Source organism: Vulpes vulpes, chromosome 14, assembly GCF_048418805.1.
Source record: "Vulpes vulpes isolate BD-2025 chromosome 14, VulVul3, whole genome shotgun sequence".
Classification (NCBI taxonomy): Eukaryota; Metazoa; Chordata; class Mammalia; order Carnivora; family Canidae; genus Vulpes; species Vulpes vulpes.
Genome location: NC_132793.1, coordinates 74,838,299 through 74,859,992, shown reverse-complemented (window position 1 = coordinate 74,859,992; position 21,694 = coordinate 74,838,299). Strand labels below are relative to the sequence as shown.

The following is a 21,694-nucleotide window of genomic DNA, read 5'->3' as shown; positions in this document are numbered from 1 at the left end:
TTGAAGATTACTCAGCCATCCCATTAGCTTACAGTCACATTGCTACAGTACACTGTCATATACAGATCAACGATGACCCATCCCACAGAGTGGCATCTGTGTGAGGGGACACCAAATGAAGCCTAGAGCTAAGGTAGACCTCAAAGAGAAGAGAGGCCTCAAGGTAGCCGGCCAATCTCCAGGTCACTAGCTACGGCCAGAATCATAATTGGTGAGGGGTTATCCCAGCACAGTTCGAAAATAAGATGATGAGTCAATCTTCCAGCTTGTGGCAGATTAAATTTCGAAAGGCAATTCTTTGGGACATGAAGACAGGGACAGAAATGCTTTGGGGCACTTTCTCCAGTTCTCGAGTTTTTTCAACAGGCAAACGTTTTGCCATTGCTCCGAGATAGTTTTTCTTGTAGTTACACCACCTTATTTCCCGGGGGCTTCGCCTGGGAGAAAGACAACTTCCTTGGGTTCCTTCCGGACCTTTGAACGGGAGGACGGAGGTGGGGGTGGGGGTGGGGGTGGGCTGGCCGAGGCCTGGAAGCCCAAGGCAGAGACCCTGCCCGCGAGGCAGCCCCGTCCTGGGCCGATGGGTTCCTCGGGATGTGTTTTATTTCCATTAAAAACTCAACGTTTTCAAACGTTCGCTGTTCAGGTCTCAAAAGTCGATGGGAAAAGTACTCAACATTTGGAATATTCAAGAAAAGCTTGGAGAAAGGACAGAAACCGAGGACTCCCGGGGCCGCTTTGGGGGGCAGGCGTTCCTGGGGAGCCTTCAGGGCTCCTCGGCCGGGGGCCTGCGACGGGGGTTCGGGAGCCTCCGCAAGCGCTGTTCTGGGGCGGTGCGGGGGGTGGGGGTGGGGGTGGGGGGGTGAGCGGGTGGGGGAGTGAGCGGGGTGAGCAGGGTGGGGGGGTGGGAGGGTGCGCGGGGTGAGCCGGGTGGGGGGGTGAGCGGGCTGGGGGTGCCGACGCCGGCGGGACCGGGTCGCTGTCCCCCTCCCGCCGCCCCTTCTCCGCCTGCACCGCCCCGTCCGGGCGCCCGCACTCGGCCCTCCCCCCGCCCCCCCCCCCCCCCCCCCGCCCCCGGGCCGGGCCATAAAGGGCCGGGCGGCGGCCGCGCGGCCAGCTGCGAGCGCGCCCCCTCCGCCCGCCGCCGACATGCCGGGCCCGCGCGGCGCCGCCCTGGTCCTGCTGCACCTGGTCCTGCAGCCGTGGCTGCGCGCCGGCGCCCAGGGCCCCCCCCAGGGTAAGTGCGCTCGCGCCCCGCCGGCCCTCCGCGCCCGAGCCACGGCGCCTGCGACTGCAGGGGGGGGCGGTCAGGGGAGCGCGTTGCCCGAAGCCCTTATTCGGCGGGGACACCAGCTCCCCGACAGCCGCCCCGGGGATGCCAGACGGCTTTGCAGCCGGTGCACACAGCGGGGCTCCCGGCCTGACGGCTGCTGACCCCGCGCCCCCGGCCCCCCCCGCCCTCCGCTCCCGACCCTCCCCGGCCCCCCCAGAAGCGCACGGCGTTCCCCTGCTCTGCCCTTGGTTGGGACCCCAAAACCTCCCTTGCGAGCCGGCTTGATTCCTTGACACGAGCAGATTCCCCGACGCCAGCCCCCGGATTCCTGAGATCAGCGGAGCAGGACGGACGGAGGAGGGGGCGCTTCTCTCCTAGAAGCACCAAGGCCCTGTGGCCCCCCCAAACCCCCGGGTACACAGGGCGCCAACAGCGTTGGCCAGAAGGCACTTAAACTTCAACTGGGTTTTTGTGGGTTTTGTTTTGATTTTTTTTTTTTTTTTTTTTTTGAAGCCCAAAAAGAGGAAATTATTTAAGCCAGGAAAGATCCTCGGGCTCTCTGGCCTCCAGGGATGACCTTCACCTGCTGCCCTGCGGCCGACTGGTGCAGTAGAGCTGCAGGAGCCCACAGGCTGCAGTACAGGCTGTCCTCCCTGGCTGGGGCGCAGGCAGGGACTTCTCCCCTTCCCTCCCCGCCCAGGGCAGGGATCCCCCACTTGAACTCTGCCTTTCACCAGCTAACTCCCTTGGATTTCTGACCAGGCAACCAAACTAGCGGGTTCAGGGGGTAATGTACTGCATTTAGTTTTCCTTGAAATATTTGAAAGGAAAGTGACAACCTCGATTCCCTAAGTATACACATTGTGAAACGGACACCACAGTAAGTCTAAACACCCGCCACCATGCAGCATTACAAAAAACTACTTTCTTATGATGAGAACTTTTGAGGTCTTCCCTCTTAGCGACTTTCAAATATGCAATACCCTATTATTAACTACAGTCGGGTGCTGTGCTTTAAATCCCCATGACTTATTTTATAGATGGAAGTTTGTACCTTTTGTCACTTTTCACCCATTGCCCACCTCATCTGCTGCCTGTCTAGGAGCTCGGGTCGTTGTTGTTTTATTTTTTTAAGATTTTATTTATTTATTGAGACACACAGAGAGAGAGAGGCAGAGACACAGGCAGAGGGAGAAGCAGGCTCCATGCAGGGAACCTGACGTGGGACTCGATCCAGGGTCTCCAGGATCACACTCCAGCTGCAGGCGGCGCAAAACCGCTGCGCCACCGGTGCTCACATATAAAAGGAGATCGTGCAGTATTTGTCTTTCTGTGTCTGACTTACTTCACTTACCATAATGCTCTCAAGAGGCATCCATTTTGTCACAAATGGCCAGATTTCTTCCTTTTTTATGGCTAATATTCTATTATATACATCTATATATCCCCCACATCTTCTTTATCCATTCATTATTAATGGACACTTGGGTTATTTCCATCTCTTGGCTATTGTAAATAATGTTGCAGTGAATGGGAACGTGCATGTATCTTTCTGAATTAGTGTTTTTGGGTTTTTTTTTTTTTTTTTTTGGATAAATATCCAGAAGTGGAATTGCTGGATCATATATAGTTCTATTTTTTAGTTTTTTTAGTATCCTCCATACTGTTTTCCATAGTGAATGAGCCGATTTAAATTCCTACCAACAGTGCACAAGAGTCCCTTCTCCACCCCCACATCCTCACCGACACTTGCTATTTCTCTTTGATGATAACCATTCTAACAAGTGTCAGGTGATAACTCATTGTGGTTTTACTTTGCATCTCCCTGGTGATTGCTGATGTTGAACATCTTCTCGCGTGCCAGTTGCCCCCTGTATGTCTTCTTTGGACAAATGTCCACTTGATCTTCTGCCCACTTAAAAATCAGATTGCTTCTTTTTTGCTGTTGAATTGTATGAGTTCTTTATATATTTTGGGTATTAATCCCTTATCACGTATAATCTGTAAATACTTTCTCTCATCCTGTAAGTTGTCTTTTCATTTTATTGATGGTTTCTTTTGCTGTGCAGAAGTTTTTTGAGTTGATGTAGTCTCACTTGTGTATTTTTGCTTTTGTTGCCTTTGTTTTTTGATGTTAGAAAGGAAGCTTTATAACACAACTCAAAGGTTTACTGATTGCAGACATTATTTGGCAGTTTTAAATTTATGGGTTTAATATTTTGTGTTTTATAAATTCTTGACAGTGGAACACACAACTTCATGATGTGCTGCATGTCTGAATTTTGCTTCTTAGAGCTGCCTGTTTTATGGGACTTGAAATCAGCCTGAACTACCTAAATTACCTGGTTAATTTAGTTGCTGTAGATTATCAGATTAAGTCAAGTTTCTGGTAGATTCTTTTAGTGAGTTAATTAGTCTTTTAATCATCAGCTCAACTGAATAATTTGCTTTTATATCCTTTCTCCTCTGGGCTGCCTTGCTAGTCTTCTTAGTATGTATTCAATTTTCATACCATGGTGGTTGGGCTGATGGGTAGTAATTTCACCTCTAACACTAGAAGGTTGTACTTAGATCCTGGCACTATTACTAAAATGTAATAGAAAATTGTGTCTCATTTCCTTTTCAAAACACACTCCAAACTCATTACTAACTAATCCCAACTCTGCCCCTTGAGAGAGAAGCCAATGGATTAGATGAGCCTTGCAGATTGAAATAGAGTAAATTTAGCTTAAGTTAAATTATGAACGTAATCCTAGAGCAATAATCAGGAAGAGTTTAATTTTGAATGCAATTCCCATACCTTAAACTCACATCTGCAGATACCCTGTCCTGAATGGAACTTCTAGACCTTTTGCTCTTACCGGTGGACATGTAAAGCTTCCAATTCTCTGGAAATTAAAAAATTATATTTCCCTTTTGAAGTACGGTAGGCAGCAAGCTTCATGTTTTGGGGGAATGTGGAGTGCTAGAAGGAACATAGTAGATGTTCTGCTTTCCAATAATTCTAGTATCAAATTCATTATTTTGTAAGGCCCTAAGCACATGGGAAAGAAACAATACAAAACCAGTATTAAGGCAGATTGTCTTTTAAAGAGTAGACATTCTTGAGTAACTAGGTTTTGCCTGTTGGTTTTATAACTTTTATTTACTTTTTCCTACTGCAAAAGCAACACCTGTTCATTGTAAAAATAAAAATAAAAAACTGGATAAGCAAAAGAAAAGGAAATATATATATAATTATACAACCAGGAGATATCTGTTATTCATGTTAGCATTGTGTTATCTTTCAAAGCTTTCATGTGCAAATATTTATTTCAAATGGGATTATGTTATACAAAGTTTTATGATTTTTTTTCCAGTTCATATACCTCTAAGTAGTCAGCTGTATTACCCTTTTAGTTAGCTAATATTCTACTTTTTGGAAGGACCAAAATTCATTTATCCAGGGTTTTAATATAGGACACTTAAGTTGCATCAAGTGGCTTGATATTATAAACAATTTGTTGAACAGTTGTGGTGCACAGGAGGGCTTGGGATAGCTAATATCCCCTTGATCTCTGTCAAGGCCTTCTCTCTCTACTAAGGACAGTTTATGTTTTAATAACAGTGTTATCCCAACAGGGGTTTGTTTTTTCACCTCTTCCAGTCAGATTTTCTCATAATTCCTTCCTAAATAGAAATTACAGAATTACCACTGGTAATTAATGCCTTTGGGTGTTATCGTATTTATTGTATTTTCAATGAGATGGTGTAAAATAATACCTTATTTTTCAACTTAGCAATTCCTTAATCTTTAGTTAAACATGAACTTTTATATGTGTATGTATACACACACACACACACACACACACACACACTTATTTGCCATTGTAACTCTTTTTCTGTAAATTGCTTTTTCATTCATGTTTTGTGCCGTTTTTCTATTGCTTATTTTATTGATATGTAAGAGGTCTTTATAAATTATGGGTACTATTACCCTTTTATAACCAGATCATTGTATCTAAAGTTTTAGAGGCTGAAGGCAGAAATTCACTGCTTGGGCCCATAGGAGAAACAGTGACTTGAGTGTTCTCACATGTTCCCTTTGTACTCTAAACTATTAGTACTTTACCTAGTGGGCATTTTCAGAGCCACTTCTTTGACCAAATACAATTTAGGGTTTGCAAATTTAGCCTTCTCTTGGGGGCCATGATCCAGCGATGAAAATTGTACTGTATTTTTTTTCTGGCTCAAATGTCCAGCCACTATAAGAGTGACAAGAAAGAACTGGTGAACTAACAAAGAAAGAAAGAAAGAAAGAAAGAAAGAAAGAAAGAAAGAAAGAAAGAAAGAAAGAAAAAAGAAAGTGAATGAACTGGTGATTTTAGCAATGTGGAAAGTGATAACAGTGTTAGTTGACATTCCTTGTTCTTACTAACAAATTGTGCCCCTCAAAAAATCTAGTTGTCTCAGACTTTTTTCACTGATGATCCTTTTCTCCCTGTTATTCCCAGTCTTTGACCTTCTCCCATCCTCCAGCCAGAGACTGAACCCAGCTGTTCTGAAGCCAATCCTGACAGATCCCACCCTGAATGAGGTCTATGTGATCTCCACCTTCAAGCTGCACACTAAAAGCTCAGCCACCATCTTTGGCCTTTACTCTTCAACCGACAACAGCAAATATTTTGAATTCACTGTGATGGGACGCTTAAACAAAGGTAAGCACATTTGCAGAAATCATTTTCTTAAGAATTTTCTTTCCCTCTCCCAGCTTTTGGGGTCCACTTAGATGGTTCCCTCCTACAATTCTATTCTCATCCACCATTCATTTCTGTTTTCAAGACCAACTCTTCTTCTTGTACATTGACCTATACGGGGAGGATGAGTTGATATATGGAGGAGAACAAAGAATTGCTTGTGGCGAAAAGGCCCAACCTCATGTTATTCTGGGTCCAGTTTGGAAAGGAACAGGACCCAGGGCCATTAGGCCACCGTCTTAGTTCGGGCTGTTATACCAAGTACTGTAGACCAGGTGCTTCAAACAGCAGACAGTTATTTCTCATGGTACTAGAGGCTGAGAAGTCCAAGGTCAAGGTGCCAGCAGATTCTGTTCCTGGAGAAAGCCTGTGTGCTACTGCCTTCTTGCTCTGTCCTCACAGGACCTTTCCTCAGCCATCATGAGGGTCCTACCTTTATGACCTAATTTAAACCTAATTGCTTCCTAAAGACCCACTTCCTACTACCACCACATGGGAGGTTAGAGCCTCAACATATGAATTTGCGGGGAGAGAGGGACAGATACCCGCACCATTCTTATGTTCCCTTGGAAGCATGTGGCTTAACACACCTAACTCCCAGCTCTGCAAGCACTTTCCTGGACTTGATGAAGAGAATATGCCTCAGTCAGTAGAACTAACTGAATGGCTCTCTTTTTCGCCTGTTTTGTGCCAGTTTACACAGGTCTGACATCTGTTTGGTTGCTTTGCTGTCAAATGTTTCACTGTCAGAATGAGTTACTACAAATGCTAAGAAATGGCTTGCAAAGAAAAAGGTCACTATTTTTTTCATCTCTTTCCCTTCCACCCGGGCCCTGAGGACAACACCTGTTCCTGCTTATTGAGGAATGTGACAGATACATGTTCTTGCTGCTGCATGCTTTTAATAATAATAGTTTAAAAAAAAAAGGAGGACTGGTCCTTCTGGCTAGATTTTATATTTATTTTTGTTGCACTGCTTCAAGACTCTATCAGATTCCAATTGTGATTGAACACTGAAATTTTCAGATATTAGGAGCTAAAAGAAATTCCTAATCTTAGCTTTCATAAGACAACAGAATTAAAAGCAAGAGGGAATGGGATTTTAATTCCTTTTATGTCAAGTTCCAACATCCACCTTCCCACTTCCCTCCCCACTCACTTGTGCCCTCTCTGTCTGTAGCCAGTTGTCTCAGATACTGTGGTGAGGTCTCAGAGAGTGAAGGGAGACTGAGGACATGGCTCAGCAGATGGTCTAACCATTCCTGCCCCCTTTGCCCCATCCGTAGCCCTCATGGGAGACAACTTCACCTATCTCTCTGCCTTGAATCATATAGCCCCATATGCCTCCCATCTCTGAAGGAACTGCTCATGCTCTAATAACCCAGGCTTTAGTTTGTGATCTATAAAAACCACCCTTCTTCATCCAGAGATCAGAGCTTCTCACAGAACTGTGTATTTTAGATGCATTGGAAGATTCTGGATTAGCTCACTAAGCTTAGTAGCTAGAGGGCCCTCTATGGAGTGAAAAACTCTGTGTCTAGCAGTCCTTCCTCACTGAATCTCCCCATCTATTTCAAAATTGGCCAGTATGTGTGAGCCCATTGTGGAAAATCTGTGTTGCCTGGAAACATAAGGCCACAACTTCCGGGAACTGATTCTTTCTGTTTGCTCTATATGAGCAGAGGTACTGCTGGATAGGACGGTGGAGAAGTAATGGTATTTGTAAATGTATTTACTTTGGAAAGCCACCAGTCATGTAAACACCAGCTAATCTCCATGTTGCTGAACACCTCTCCACCCTCCAATCTATTAGAGAAGATAAATAGCTCTTAGGATTCTTTTTATGAATATTTTCTAACAAACTCCAGAAATGAAAATTCTCAGAAAACAAAGCAATTTATACCAGAGTTTGGAGAGTTAAAGAATTTGACAAAGAGACGTTTCACTGGAGCAATAGGAAAAAGCACAGAAATTTGCCAACATTGGTGGATCTCGAGGTTCTAAGCAGCAGCAGCCCATGGTGATGCAAACAAGGAGAAGTCACTGGGTCCATTAGCTCCCTGGAAAAGATGGGCATGTGGTTGTGACTCCCCGTTGAGGTATTTGGTGTAGCCGTGCAGGCCTGACATAATTTGTGGGGGAGAACCTCTTCCTGGAAGGTGAGCCCCAGTCATTATCTAGGGCCCTAGACGAGCTCCTATAATCAACTGAAGTGGATTCCAGGAAGACTGCAATGCACAAGTTTGCCACTGAGCTCTCTGCTTCTACTGTCTTGCTCCCAAGACATCCTTCCAGTCATTACTGTTCACAAGCATAACCTGAAATGAGTTACACCGATAGCAGATAGTTACTGTCTTCCCATTCCAGACTGAATAGGTACAAATGTCCCTGCTGGGCAGTCAGGACTTTCTGCTACATGATCCCTAACCAGCCTTTCCAATGTATCCCTCCTTCCAGCCCTCTCTGTAGCTTACCCTTCAGTTGATGGACTAGTTACATTCCCTGGGGTGCCCATGCTGTCTGTGTTTCTCTGTCCTTTTACTGTTGCCCTCTGCTCCCCACTGGTATGTTTACTGCACCATCTACAGATGCCAAATCATACAGATGCAAGACCCATGTCGCGGTCCTTCTGACATCTTTCATTATAGGACTTCGTCCTTCCTTAGAAGGTACTAATCTTAGTTTCTTAGTTTGCCTTGTACATGAATTAACTCTAGGTCTCCTCTCCAGTAGGTTGTAAGCTCCCTCAAAGCAGGCACTGAGCCTCCCTTTACTCATGGTTGTGGCTGCTGCAGCACCTAGCACAGTGCCTCGTACAAGGAAGTAGCTCATGAGCAAATTGAATGGTGGCTGGGAAGAGTAGCCTTGTTTCTTGAAAAAGATATATACTATTGTGAAAATTCTGGAAGTACACAATGTCTGGCACATAGTAGGTCTGATTCAAATTCATTCATGAATTAATGAATTTTGAACACCATTTGGATGAGGTCATGAAGGAAATTCAGTCGTATTTCTGATATAAATGATCTATCAGATTGTTAGTAATACAGGTGGTACAATCTTGCTAGAAATGAGCACTCTACAGAAATCACCTGGCTGGACAGAAGATGTGGTTGATACTTTTCTTGTATCTAGCATAGGGCAACTTTCCAGTTAGTATTTTGAGTTTGAGTCACAGTAAAAATCCTGACAGCTGTGTCCCCATGAATATGTCTCTAAATTGCTTAGCCTTGGTTTACTGTCTCTACAGTGGGGGGGTGATAATAACTACTTCACAGGTTGATTGCAAGAACTGAATTATATAAAGTATGATTTTTTTAGATCGTGAAGCTCAATAAAAATTTGAGGTTCTTCCATAAGCTTCTATAAGATGGGTAGGTAGAAAGAACGAAGAAGGGGAGATAAAGATCTCTACTTTTCAGGAACTGTCTTCTGAAGATGATTTGGTGAACTCTTGGCTTGCTTTGATGAGGCCTTCACCTTTAGAAAAAGCAAAAAAGAACTCCTTTAGTCTTAATTTGAATGCCACTGAAAATCAACTTGGTGCTGTGGAAACAAAGGGAACCCCAAAATTTGCAGTAATGACTGTAGATAATCCAGCCCCTTAGCCTAAGGATAAGAATGTGCAGAGTAAGGATCCACAGAGAAGCCTGTGGGCTAAAGAGAAACCCAGCATGAGGGAGCTAGAAGAGTTTCAAAATTAGAATTATGAACCCAGTACTGAAGGGGGAAAGTGAGGTGAATTTATGGAGCTCTTATAATGTACCAGGACTATACTGAAGGCTCAACACTCATTTTCTTTTTTTAATCTTCACAGTATTCTTGTGAGGTGCCCTTGAATTGGCTCACATTTAAAGTGATCATATACAGAAAATGGAAAGAATTTTAGTGAACTTTAGGACAGACTCCTGGAGGGTTATATCATTATCCTTGTATTTGGGGATTACTTAGGAAAGGAAGCTGGGATTATTTGAAGGCAAATAGGTTCACTAAAAAGAAGTCATGCTGAACTTTTTTAAAGTAAAGATTCTAAGCTGATAGATTAAAAAGATACTGTGAGCGTAATGTATCTTGACATCAGAAAAGAATTTTATGAAGTCGCTCATTATACCTTTCTGGTTACTGTAGAAAAGAATGAACTAGATAAATAGTACTGTTAGGGGTTAATAAGTTGTTTTATAGCAAAGTATCTAGTGGTTTTTGACAAGGCTCTATCTTGGGCATTGACCTATTCAACAAATCAGTGACTTAGGTGAAGACATAAATAGTATTTTATCATGTTTGCAAATGGCACATAGCTGGAAAAGACAGTTGAACGTACTGGATGCCATCATGAAGATTAACAAGGTCCTACCTGTCTGACATATATGCCACAATCAGCCAGATGAAATTTAACGAGAAGAAATGTAAATTCATCATCTAGGAGTGAAAAGTAAATTGCGCGACTACAGGATATGGAACACATATCCTAAGAGTTCTAGGCAACAGCATTCAGAACCAAGTAGTGTTGGGCACAGAGCCTAACATTTAGTAGCTATTTAGAAATGTTTGCTGAATGAATGAAAGAAAAGATACAGTGATATAGCAGTTTTTTAAATCTTAAGTTTTAGGCTTTATTAATGCATTCATGTGGCCAAATTAAGGGAGCTAATAAGTCCTACCTTACTCGTAACCATCCAGGCCACATGTAGAATGTTATGTCTCATCCTGAACACATTTCAAAGGGACACTCTCAAGTCCAAGATTACCTTGAGGAGACTCACCAAAACAGCCTATTTTTAATGACATCACAAATCACCAATGTTAAAGGACTTGGAGAAATAAAGGAACCGGATAGAAGACATAATAGATGAAAGTTGCCTTAAAATATTTGAATAGCCTTTAGATTAGGGTAAGACTAAATTTACTGTCTATAGCTCTGAACAGTATCGTTAGGACCCATTGGTAGAAGTCAGGGAGAGCAGATACTGGCTCTGTATTTGGAAAATCTTGGAGAGCAATCCAAAAGTGAAATGAGTTTCTCTTTAATTAGTTCCGATGGGCATTAAGGAGAATACAAGATGAGATGAGCACTGGTTGTTATACTATATATTAGAAAATTGAATTTAAATAAAATATTTTTAAAAATCTATCATCTTCCTACTTGTCAAAAATAATTAGTTCCTTATTCCTGGAAATGTGCTGGTAGAGGCTGCACTTTTATTGAAGGGATTTGTGAAGTGAGATACTGCGCTAGATGACTTACAGGGCTCATGTTCTGTGGCTCTGCTAACGGCCAGAAGGTTCCATGGGCGCTTAAGGAATTGCTTTGCAACTCTCTCCTACAACATGACCTTGGGATTTTGTGCACCCTCCCAGCTTTGTTGTCCACCAGATAGTCGAGTATACCATGCATCTCAAAACTTCACGTATAAAGTCCTCTGCAGATGTTTGATATAATTGCTGTGTTTCCTTTCACTGGATGGTTTCTTTGCAGGGCGGGGGTGAGAGGGTGGGTGTACGTACATATACTCTCTATACTGTACATTTGTTCAAACTGCTAGAAGAAGGTTTCACCTCCAGACTGCATCCATCACACCTGGGAGTCACCAGAGTACTTCCAGGAAAAGCAATTTGATGATTTACCTTTTATATATCTTTCCAAAGCACTGAGTTACAAAGTAACAAATACCCAGTGTATAGGGCATAAAGATAAATAAGCAAAGGCAAACAAGAATATCCATCACCAGAGACATTAATGGCAAGAAGGCTTTTTTTTTAAATGTACAATTATTTAAAAGAAGAGGAAAGGTTGACAGCAATGGCTTTCATCATATATTTAAAAGTGCCAAAGAGCAAAGCCATTTGCCAAGCAAAGCAGAAAGCCACGGACTACCTTCACACATTTGCTGCCTGCAGGCCAGGTCACTCTGAACTCTTTTGCCCGAGCAGACAAAATATTATCATTTCCAGTCCTTGAAAGCTGGCACCCTGCTTCATTGCTTTGACATTCAGTACATCATAATATTTTTGACTACCAAGTCCACTTTTTAAACAGTACCTTTGAAAATTCTTTTCCAAGAAAGCAATATTTCAAATCTTCCTTGCTTGGGTTTGCTCTTTCATCTCCTGCCAGTCATAGAGACAGTCTTTAATCAAGCTAGGCTCTGTGGTTCTGGTGTCAGGCTGGTATCCGGGCATGGAAATAAAAGTATAAAATCAGACCCCAAATTGTCCAATGTACAAAGATGTGAAGTTTAGAAGACTAAAACTTTGTAAAAATAAGCCAATAGAAACCCCCACACACACACACACACATATTATTTAAGAGATTGTGGGTAAAAAAAAAAAAATCAGAGTGGATACCTGAATATTCTCTTTTATCTGTTTTTCATTCAATAAATAGTTGTATTTGGTGTTGTCAGATGCTGTGGTATATGAGAAAATAAGAATAGAATGCTGGTCCCAAGAGCTGTGTTCTAATAGGAAAGATAAGAAATAAACACAAATAGATATACCTACTGTTGTAAAGCAGTTTATAGTTTTTGCATTTTCTTGTTTGACTACCACTGAAAACAAAATGGGACAGAAGGTGCAAATCTTACTAGCTCCATTTAATAGTTTAAGCAATGGACATTTCGCAAAAATAACAGGCCCAGGGTCACATAGTTATTAGGTGTCTGAGCCACAACTGGACTCTGCATCCTGGAAAAGTGTTATGGGAACAGGAATGAGAACAATTGCCAGCCATTGGGAAGAAGAAAGACTTTGGGGAGTATTAGGGTACATTTGAGCTGGGTCTTGGCTTCAGACATGTAGCAGTGATGGATCGCGAAAGAGAGTGATGGAAAAGAGAACGTTCCACACAGAGGGAAGGAGGAGGGAAGCCAGAGAAAGCTAGAGAGAGGTGAAAAAGTAAGACAAACTGTTCAGCTTGGCTGGCATGGCAGCATGGAGGGAATGCAGAGGGGGAAGGTTGCAGCTAGTCCTGGGATGAGGAGTTCAGTTCTTAGGGACCACTGGGGAGCTATTAAAAGATTTCAGTTGCTTGTGTGTGGCTTTGCGAAGGCAATAACTTGGTCAGAAGAGTCCTGTAAGGAGCTCAAGCTGTCGGTCCAGAAAAACTGCAGCAAGAAAGCTTCAGTAGGAAGGTGAGTCAGGAATTGGGGGCCACACTCAGTGGTAGAATGGAGTAGAGGCCCAGAGGCCACGTGGAGACCCGCAGCCTTCCATGTAATCACATGTGTGCCCAGGTCTTTGTACAGGCCGGGAAGAAGCAGGCTGACAGCACCTAGCAGGTGTCAGCTAGGGCTGAGTAAAGACGGACTAGGAGAACTCAGCGTGCGGCAGCTGAAGAAAGTTGTACCCAGTGACCAAAAAGTTTCCAAGTGCCGTACTCCTGGAGGTGGTGATGGGCAGAGGGTGGTTGACCCAGAAGACCACTCCCTCCAGCTTCAGGGCTCCCACTCTTGCTGGAGGAGGGAACGATGTGTTACTAGCTCTGTGCTACTTCCCCTCTGGTCTCTCTGCTGTGTGTGTGTTCACGCACATGTGTGCATGCATTGGGCCGAGAGAGGGCTAAGTGAGCACTGAGAAAGGGAGAGAGAGAAGAAAGCAAACATGTCTGTTCTCTCCTGCTCCAGTGGTACTATCTCTGGAGAATGTCAGAGAAACTTCCACCCAGCAGGCTGTAGGCTCCTGGAGCCAGAGCTTTAGACTGTTTCTGGACTCATTGTGACTGATGCGAAAACATTGAGTTTCCTGAGCAGGTGCCTGTCTGCCCTCTGGGGTAGTCTTAGTGCTCTGAAGATAAAATAAGTATTGAGGCACTGAGGTAAGGAGTTTGCAATAAAAAAGAAAAATGAAAGCCATAAGAGAAACGAGAATTACCAAATCAAATATGAAGAATGGTAAATGTCAAAGCACTTGATAATTTTTCTGCTAACAGAGATTGTGAAGATGGAAGTTTCCATAATTCTTCTTTTCCTTTTTTTCCTCTTGCTATTGTCACAAGGTCTGGGAGCCTGAGGAATTTGTCATTTCAGTGTTGCATTGCAACATGAAGCAAGGCAGAGGTATAGAAACCCCTTAAATGACAGCATGAGCACAAAGGAGGCTTTGCTACCTGCAGTAGATGTTGAATTGCCACTCTCTAGGCTTTTAAATTTATATGTGAAATGGTTTCAATGCGATCATTTTATTGTTCATCGAAAGTTCATGTGCACAACATTTAATGTGTACCTGTTACGTGTAAAGTACTCCACTGGGTACTATTTATAAAATTAAACTTGGTGATTTCAGATCTGAAAATAAATCATGACCCACATACTCTGGAAGGACTGACTGTCAAAAAGCAAGCAGGATGCCCATGAAAGTATGTTTCCTTTGAATTCCACAGAAATCTCTGTTTGGGAAAGAAAACCATGCCTATTTGTTTTCAACCACTATGTATATCTCCTCAGCTGTTAATATGAGGAGCCCAGGTTGCGGCTGTAAAGAGAATAAGGAGATGTTGACCATACGTGTCTATGACCTAACTGAAGCTCGGTGATCCCAGTGGTATTTTCTTGGGCCTGTAAAAACTCCAGATATTTTTTAAAACCGTTTAAAACAATGAAGAAATAAGAATTTTTAAGAGTTGAATTGGTGGGGCACCTAGATGGCTCAGTTAAATGTCCGACTCTTGGTTTCAGCTCAGGTCATGGTTTCAGGGTATCAAGGGTGATGGGATCAAGCCCCATGTCTGCTTATCTGTCCCCCTCTGGCCACCCCCACCAAAATAAATAAATAAAATCTTTTAAAAAGTTGAATTAGTGCATAGTTTTGGTCAATTTTCCACCTTTTGGGTACCATATATGCCTCCAATTTCCAGCTATGTGGTTACTATTTATATTCTCAACGATATTAAGTAAAAGGGTAAAAATTCTGTGGTATCCCATATTTAAGATACCTCTTAAATTCATGTCTCTTTTCTTCCTTCCCATTCTTTCTTTTCATATCACACCTACTTAAGTCTTACCAGTACTTTATTTCAGGAAATATAGTATTGTACTGTAGTCCTAGAAGGGCCTTGTAGCCAGTCTGTCTTGCCAGGTCTTCGCAATTCTTTTCTCTTGGTAAACAAGTGGCGGTGACCACGTTGGTATTAAAGATCTCCTTACTCCTCCTGGAATCTCTCTTATCACAGAACCTAAAGCCATCTGGCCCTCTCCAACCATGGTCAAAAGAAAAAGCAGACCTAGTCAGATTTTAGAAGCCATGGGAATATCAGCCTAGAAAGTGTAATATATTTGGAGAAAGTCTTCAAATAAACCCTAAAGTTTCACAGTAGTGATTATTTTCTCTGGCAGTGCTACAACATAAATAGGCTGGTTACTCCATGGGGCAGCACCAAGTTGGCATTTACGCTCTACTGAAAAGGTACCTGAGGAGAGATAGTCCAAGTTACTCGCTACAAATTGTACAACTTGACAGAAGCACAGTCTGGTTATTTGTGTGAAATACCCTTTTACACATTTCCCTTTTTTTATTATATAAGGAATATACACTTGTGCAAAAATTAGACAATGAAGATGAGCAAGAGGAAAAACACATCATCCAAGCACCCAGCAATGACCCTATTAATGTTGACATATTTCCTTCTGATTTTCTGTATATTTTTTTCTGTATGAAATTACACTGTGACTCAACTTTTTTTTTCACTCAAAAAAATACTGGGAATGCTTTTGTGTTTTTAATATGCATCTATTCCATAGTATTCCATTTCATGGTTACATCATAATTTATGTAGCCAGCCGGCCCCTTCTTTTTATACATACATGTGATGCAGATGTTTCTTATATGAAATTATTATTTCTGAAAATGAACTTGGGTTTGGCAATGGTACCTATGAATGGATCTGGAGTTGTTCTTGGTAGACTCATTAAGTCCTTGGAAGCAAATCACCTTGGTCTTTACAGCAAACGTCACCATTGGGCTTTACTCCCAGAAGCTCAGCATCCAGGAACAGATTTTAGATCAGGGCTCAGTAAATTCAAGGCAATAAAGGAGTAAAACAAGATGGAAAACCAGAATCCTAAAATTTGTATGATTTTTTATTTAACAAAAAGTGAAAATGCTTGAGCTTAAAAAGATATGTGAGTAGATAGCTACCTGCATAGAAAAAGAAAAAAGCAAACAGAACAAACAGAACATGGGATAGTGGATGGTAGTCCACTTTGTGCTTGTCCTTCTTTTGCAACCATGGATATCTTTGGTTCTCTAACTGAACATTGCTAAATTGAAGATAGGTTGCCGAGGGACAGTATGACAGATTATACTCCATTCAGTAGGTGCTTACAAAGGTGCTTACAAAGGCCTATCCGTATGTCACATTCTTTTAGTCATGGAATAAACCACACTCAGTTTCAAATTCTAGTCCTGCCACTTATGATTTGCTTGAGTAAATTCCTTCACTTACCTGAGCTTTGCTTCTGTCATCTGGAGTTACTCCAGTTTGCTCATATTGCAACAAGTAGAAATTAAACGTTGAAAGCAACTCCAGGCAGCATCCAGCCCACAGTGTTGTGCTCAGTAAGTGTTTGGTAAATTAATGAACGTTGCATCATGAACATGTTCGTTCAAGGAATGAATGCATTGAGGAGCTTACTTGGATTACAGTTGACTTTTATGGGTTCTCCTTGCTCATTGTATTTACACTGTCTGAAATTGTTTGTTTTCTGATTTGCTGTTTATTGTCTATCTTTCCATGAGCACAAAGCATCTGCAGCAACCGAGTGGGTTACCAGTGCCTAGAACAATGCCCAGCACTTAAGATGTTGAATATTTATGGTTCCAACTCACTTGGATTCTTTCTGGTAACCCAGCCTTGTGACCTGGAGGCTGTTCAGCAGAGCCCTGCCCCTCCCCATACTCCCCATTCACTGATATGTGCTTGGTTCCAGCCATTCTCCGTTACCTGAAGAATGATGGGAAGATTCATTTGGTGGTTTTCAACAACTTGCAGCTGGCTGATGGCAGGCGGCACAGGGTCCTCCTGAGACTGACCAACTTGCAGCGAGGGGCTGGCTCTGTAGAGCTCTATCTGGACTGCACCCAAGTGGATTCTGTGCACAACCTTCCCAGAGCCTTTTCCGGCTCCTCCCAGAGTCCTGACTCCATTGAATTGAGAACCTTCCAGAGGAAGGCACAGGTAGGAATTGTTCCCCAAAGTGGAAGGATGGACTGCCCAGGCTCAGGGAATGCAGAGTAATATGTCAAGGTCATGAGTGGGTCTAATTCAGGCTGTGTAATTAGAAGCACCTGTGGAACTTAAAAAACTAGAGGGCCCACCCTCAGGACAAATTGAATCAGAACCTATAGAAGTGGTGCCTAGGAACAGGTATTTTTTTAAAATACTGGTTCTAATGGGAAGCTAAGTGAGAGCTTCTGCTTTAGATGATAAATGAAGACTTTCTGGATGTAATTGTGAGGTTGGAAAGAAATAGCAAAAATCTAAAAAGCAGTCTTACGGGGGGTACCTGGCTGGCTCAGTTGGTAGAACATACAACTCTTGATAATGGGGTCATGAGTTCAAGCCCCACATTGGGCATGGAGATTACTTAAAACAAACAAAAAAAAAAAACATAAAATCTTAGGGCAATAGGATGATCTATTTTAATCTTTCTATGATGATACTATTTACTATTTGTAATGAAAGTGATAAAAAAAAAATGATTGGAAATTGCCATCCACTTAGGAACAACATTTTTCATAGGTCTTATTAGAGCATCCCTAACAAAAAGGACCCTATTGCCAACTTAGTTCCACAAGGCTTAAAAGTTCCATCACTTCTATTATCTATTTTATGCCATGTTGATGGTATTTTTTATTATATCATGGTACCTACCATAGAAATTGCCACATATAGTTTAAAAAAATCTTTTGTGTTGGAAAATATTTTGTTTCCTATAAAGAACTAGCATTCTTTGTACTTTCCATTAATTATAACTAGAACTGGTCATAGTTGCTGAATTTTATCTGATGTGGAAGTCAATGCCAAAATCAGTAACTGTGTTCATCTGTTATGGCCCATAATGTTATCTTCTGTGTCTCAATTGTCACTTTCCATTTCCTTTTTATTATTTTATTCTATGTACTTTAGTTACAAGCTGCTCTGAGCCCTTTGTACAAAGAGGCTGGGTGTAAGTAACAATTTCCATTACAACACTGGCATGCTGAAAAGTTTTATATAATAATATAAAAACTATGAACTGATATTAGAATTTGTGCTTGGAAAATAGGAAGTATTTTCAAGCAGAAATTGCAAGAAAGCTAAAATTCCAGGATTTTGTTTTGTTTTTACAGAAAAAGAGAGAAAGATGTTTATATACTTAGTATGGATTTACAAAGGAAAAAATAGTTAATGGAGAAAGATGTTTATATACTTAGTATAGATTTACAAAGGAAAAAAAATAGTTAATAGAGAGATATGTAGAACTTTATTTCTGAATCCCCGAAGCAGCCCAGATAATTAGAATGACAGAAATTGTGTCACTACCATTTCAGAAATTAGTGTCTACCACCAAATAAGTCAGTTTCTAAAAGCCAGGTGTCAGCCACAGCAAGGTCATAAGAAACTATACTTAGTGGAATTTTTTCAAAAGTTCTAAATCCTTAGACTATCAGAGATGGCAATGGTCTATCTTCATAGTCATCTCATTTATTCAGTTAATTAACAAATTCTAGGCATCAGGGAAAGCATGGTGGGCAAAATAGTCATAGCCCTGTCCTATTGATCTCATAGCCTGATGTCCAAAACAATATCTGCTTTATAATAGGTGCTATGTACATCTTAACTTAGCTAAATTAGGAAGTAGAATTCATCTGAAAATCCTTAGCATCCTCATTTTTAAAATAAGGATGATGGCATTACATTGGCAATTAACATAAACTTTTTGTCGTGAATATATAATAACGGGTACAATTAAAACTTAAAAATAAAGGGGCGAGGAAATTGACCTTGTGACTAAAAATGAATGATTGATATCAACCAATAATGTAAAAATCCGATTCCAACTACCTAATAATCATAGAATATACCGTTTATTCATTCTCCTATCCCAGACAATGAGGGACTTTGCTAAAAACCTGGAGCTAAGATATCATAAAAACAATAGTGTTTAAAATTGAGATCATTATCTTATTTATTACCATCCAAACACTGTAAATAAATTCCAGACAATTTTTAATAAGCTCCTGCCACAAAATGACTTGTTTACCATGAAACCAAAAGCCTTTCCTCAGATCCACCTTGATGAACCCTCAGGCCAAGTTGGATGCCAGCATTTTCCTAGCCTATTGGCTGCTTCCATATTTGCTCCAGTCAAAAGGATAGGGCTGGCAGGTTTTAGGGAAAACCAAACCCACAAAATTATGTAAGATGTCAGAATCCAAGCCTACAGGGCTACTTAGTATATTATAAAAACTGTGTGAGTATGCAAGCACATGGGCTTTTGAGCAGTGTCAGCAATGTGTGGTATGAATGTGATTTCTTCCAGGACTTCTTGGAAGAGCTGAAGCTGGTGGTGAGAGGCTCGCTGTTCCAGGTGGCCAGCCTGCAAGACTGCTTCCTGCAGCAGAGTGAGCCACTGGCCACCACAAGCACAGGTGTGGGCTCTTGGGCAGTTTGCACACCTTCATCAATACAGTTAAATACCCTCAGCCGCCAAGAGCACTGGGTCTCCTCACTGAAAGGTGGACTTCAGCAGAGCACCCCTATAGGATGTGTCTACAGAAATCAGGCACTAGTGCCAAAGTTCAGGCCAAGAAATATTTCCGTTGTACTTGTGTTTGTATAACTCATGAATTTGGGCTAATAGCCAGTGGCATCATTATCATTTTTTAGGTGTATTAGATGAATTACCCCAAGTTAAATTCCTGTACCCTAGGGATTTGTCACGATGGTTCTCTGGGAAATCGTTTTTGAGCCATTGTAGGAATGTCAGTCACTGGCTGAATGCTCCTTGCCTTTTGCTATTGCTACAGGAGATTTTAATCGGCAGTTCTTGGGGCAAATGACACAACTAAACCAGCTACTGGGAGAGGTGAAGGATCTTCTGAGACAGCAGGTAACGATGAGGACACAGCATCGGAAAACCCTAGTCCCATCAGAGAAGCTTATTGTACAAGCTAGTGGAGCTGCAGAGGCCGTGGAGGCAGGGAGGCGGACCTGGAGACAGACCTCAGGTGGCCCCACATGCCCACCACCCTGGAGGTCTGTTAAAAGGGCTCTGGAAATGGGGGGCAGGTGTGTGATGAACGCACCATAGTTCCAAGCAGAGAGGGAGCCATCAAGAGCTACATGAGCACTCCCTTAAGCAGTGTTTACTGGATTGCTTCACGTGAATTCTTTCCCTCCTGGATTATATATCAGATCTTCCTTTTCCATCCTGTTTTTCCCTTCCCATTTCTAAAGGTCAAGGAAACATCATTTTTGCGAAACACTATAGCTGAGTGCCAGGCTTGTGGTAAGCGCTGCTCGAATAACTGCTTCGTTCTGAGTTGGATGGGCAGATGAGGAGGGATGAGGGGCCTGGGGTCGGCTACATTGACTGTGGTTTCTGGACATTTGGCACAGAGTTGGAGGGAAGGGATGCTCGTTGGGAACCCAAACTTCATTTTGTATCAGCTATGTTTTTCTGGTGGTTAGTAGGTGTGTGGATTATTGTTTTTGTCTAGGTCCTCTCAGCTTTCAGTCTCCTACCCCAAACACACTGGTGCCTCCAGCGCCCCCAGCACCCGCAACATCCCCGACACCCCCAGTGCGCCGCTGTGATTCCAGCTCATGTTTCCGCGGCGTCCGGTGTACGGACACCAGAGATGGCTTTCAGTGTGGGCCCTGCCCCGAGGGCTACACAGGAAATGGGATCACCTGTTCTGACATTGATGAGGTAAAAATTCAACTCTGTGGGGTGAGAGCTTCCTAAGTATCTTGGATACCCTACAGCTTAGGGAAAAGGAAGCTAGGTGGATGACTAAAGGATGACTTGGGGTGTCCAAGTGACATAAAAACTACTCCCTCATGGATCCTTATAGACCACAAGCCACCGTGAGCAGGGGGACGAAGAAGGCCTGACACACTGTTGTGGCTGCGTCTGTAATGTCTCCTGTCTCCAGCTGCTCTGCAGGGCTCATGCTACTACAATGCCGACATTTGTACTCCACCATTGATTACTTCTCATATGCAGTCAGCAATACAGCTTTGATTTTTCTGCACTTCATCATATGTGGGCGGGGGATGATCTGTGTAGGGGTATATTTTAGGGCTTGCAACCAATTTCTTCAGCCTTCCTAAATTGCAAGTGCAGAGGGGAATCTCAAACCAACAAGACCCGTTGAGGAGGTCCCATAAACCAAACCGTGAGTAACCCAGAGTGCTGGAGGATGGAGCCAGAAAGACACATACAGCAAATGCAGGCTGTTTGGCCAGCTTGCAAAGCCTTTGAAGGAGACTGATTCAAGGGCGGGATTAGCCAGTCATTAATCCAGTCCCAAAGCAATGTTCACAGTATGTAGCAAGGCTGCCATTAAAATATGCCATTCCCTTCCCATGGGGTCAGAGATGGGCTAGAGGGAGAAAGGAGGTGGCAAGCTGCATACTAGGAGTTTAGGTGTGCATGCATACACACACACACACACACACACACACACACAGCTCCTGCAGGCT

General features: G+C 42.6%; 1 protein-coding gene across 1 annotated transcript in view; it reads left to right on the top strand.

Moving 5' to 3' along the window:
• The first annotated feature begins 1,109 nt into the window (after positions 1 to 1,109).
• Positions 1,110 to 21,694, top strand: part of THBS4 (thrombospondin 4) — a 41,819-nt gene continuing 21,234 nt past the window's right edge. Inside the window, exons 1-7 of the mRNA XM_072736920.1 lie at positions 1,110 to 1,237; positions 5,767 to 5,970; positions 16,932 to 17,179; positions 19,527 to 19,635; positions 20,014 to 20,096; positions 20,444 to 20,495; positions 20,707 to 20,918. Coding sequence (XP_072593021.1) covers positions 1,150 to 1,237; positions 5,767 to 5,970; positions 16,932 to 17,179; positions 19,527 to 19,635; positions 20,014 to 20,096; positions 20,444 to 20,495; positions 20,707 to 20,918 — 996 coding nt within the window. The 5' untranslated portion in view covers positions 1,110 to 1,149. The remainder of the gene's footprint in view (positions 1,238 to 5,766; positions 5,971 to 16,931; positions 17,180 to 19,526; positions 19,636 to 20,013; positions 20,097 to 20,443; positions 20,496 to 20,706; positions 20,919 to 21,694) is intronic.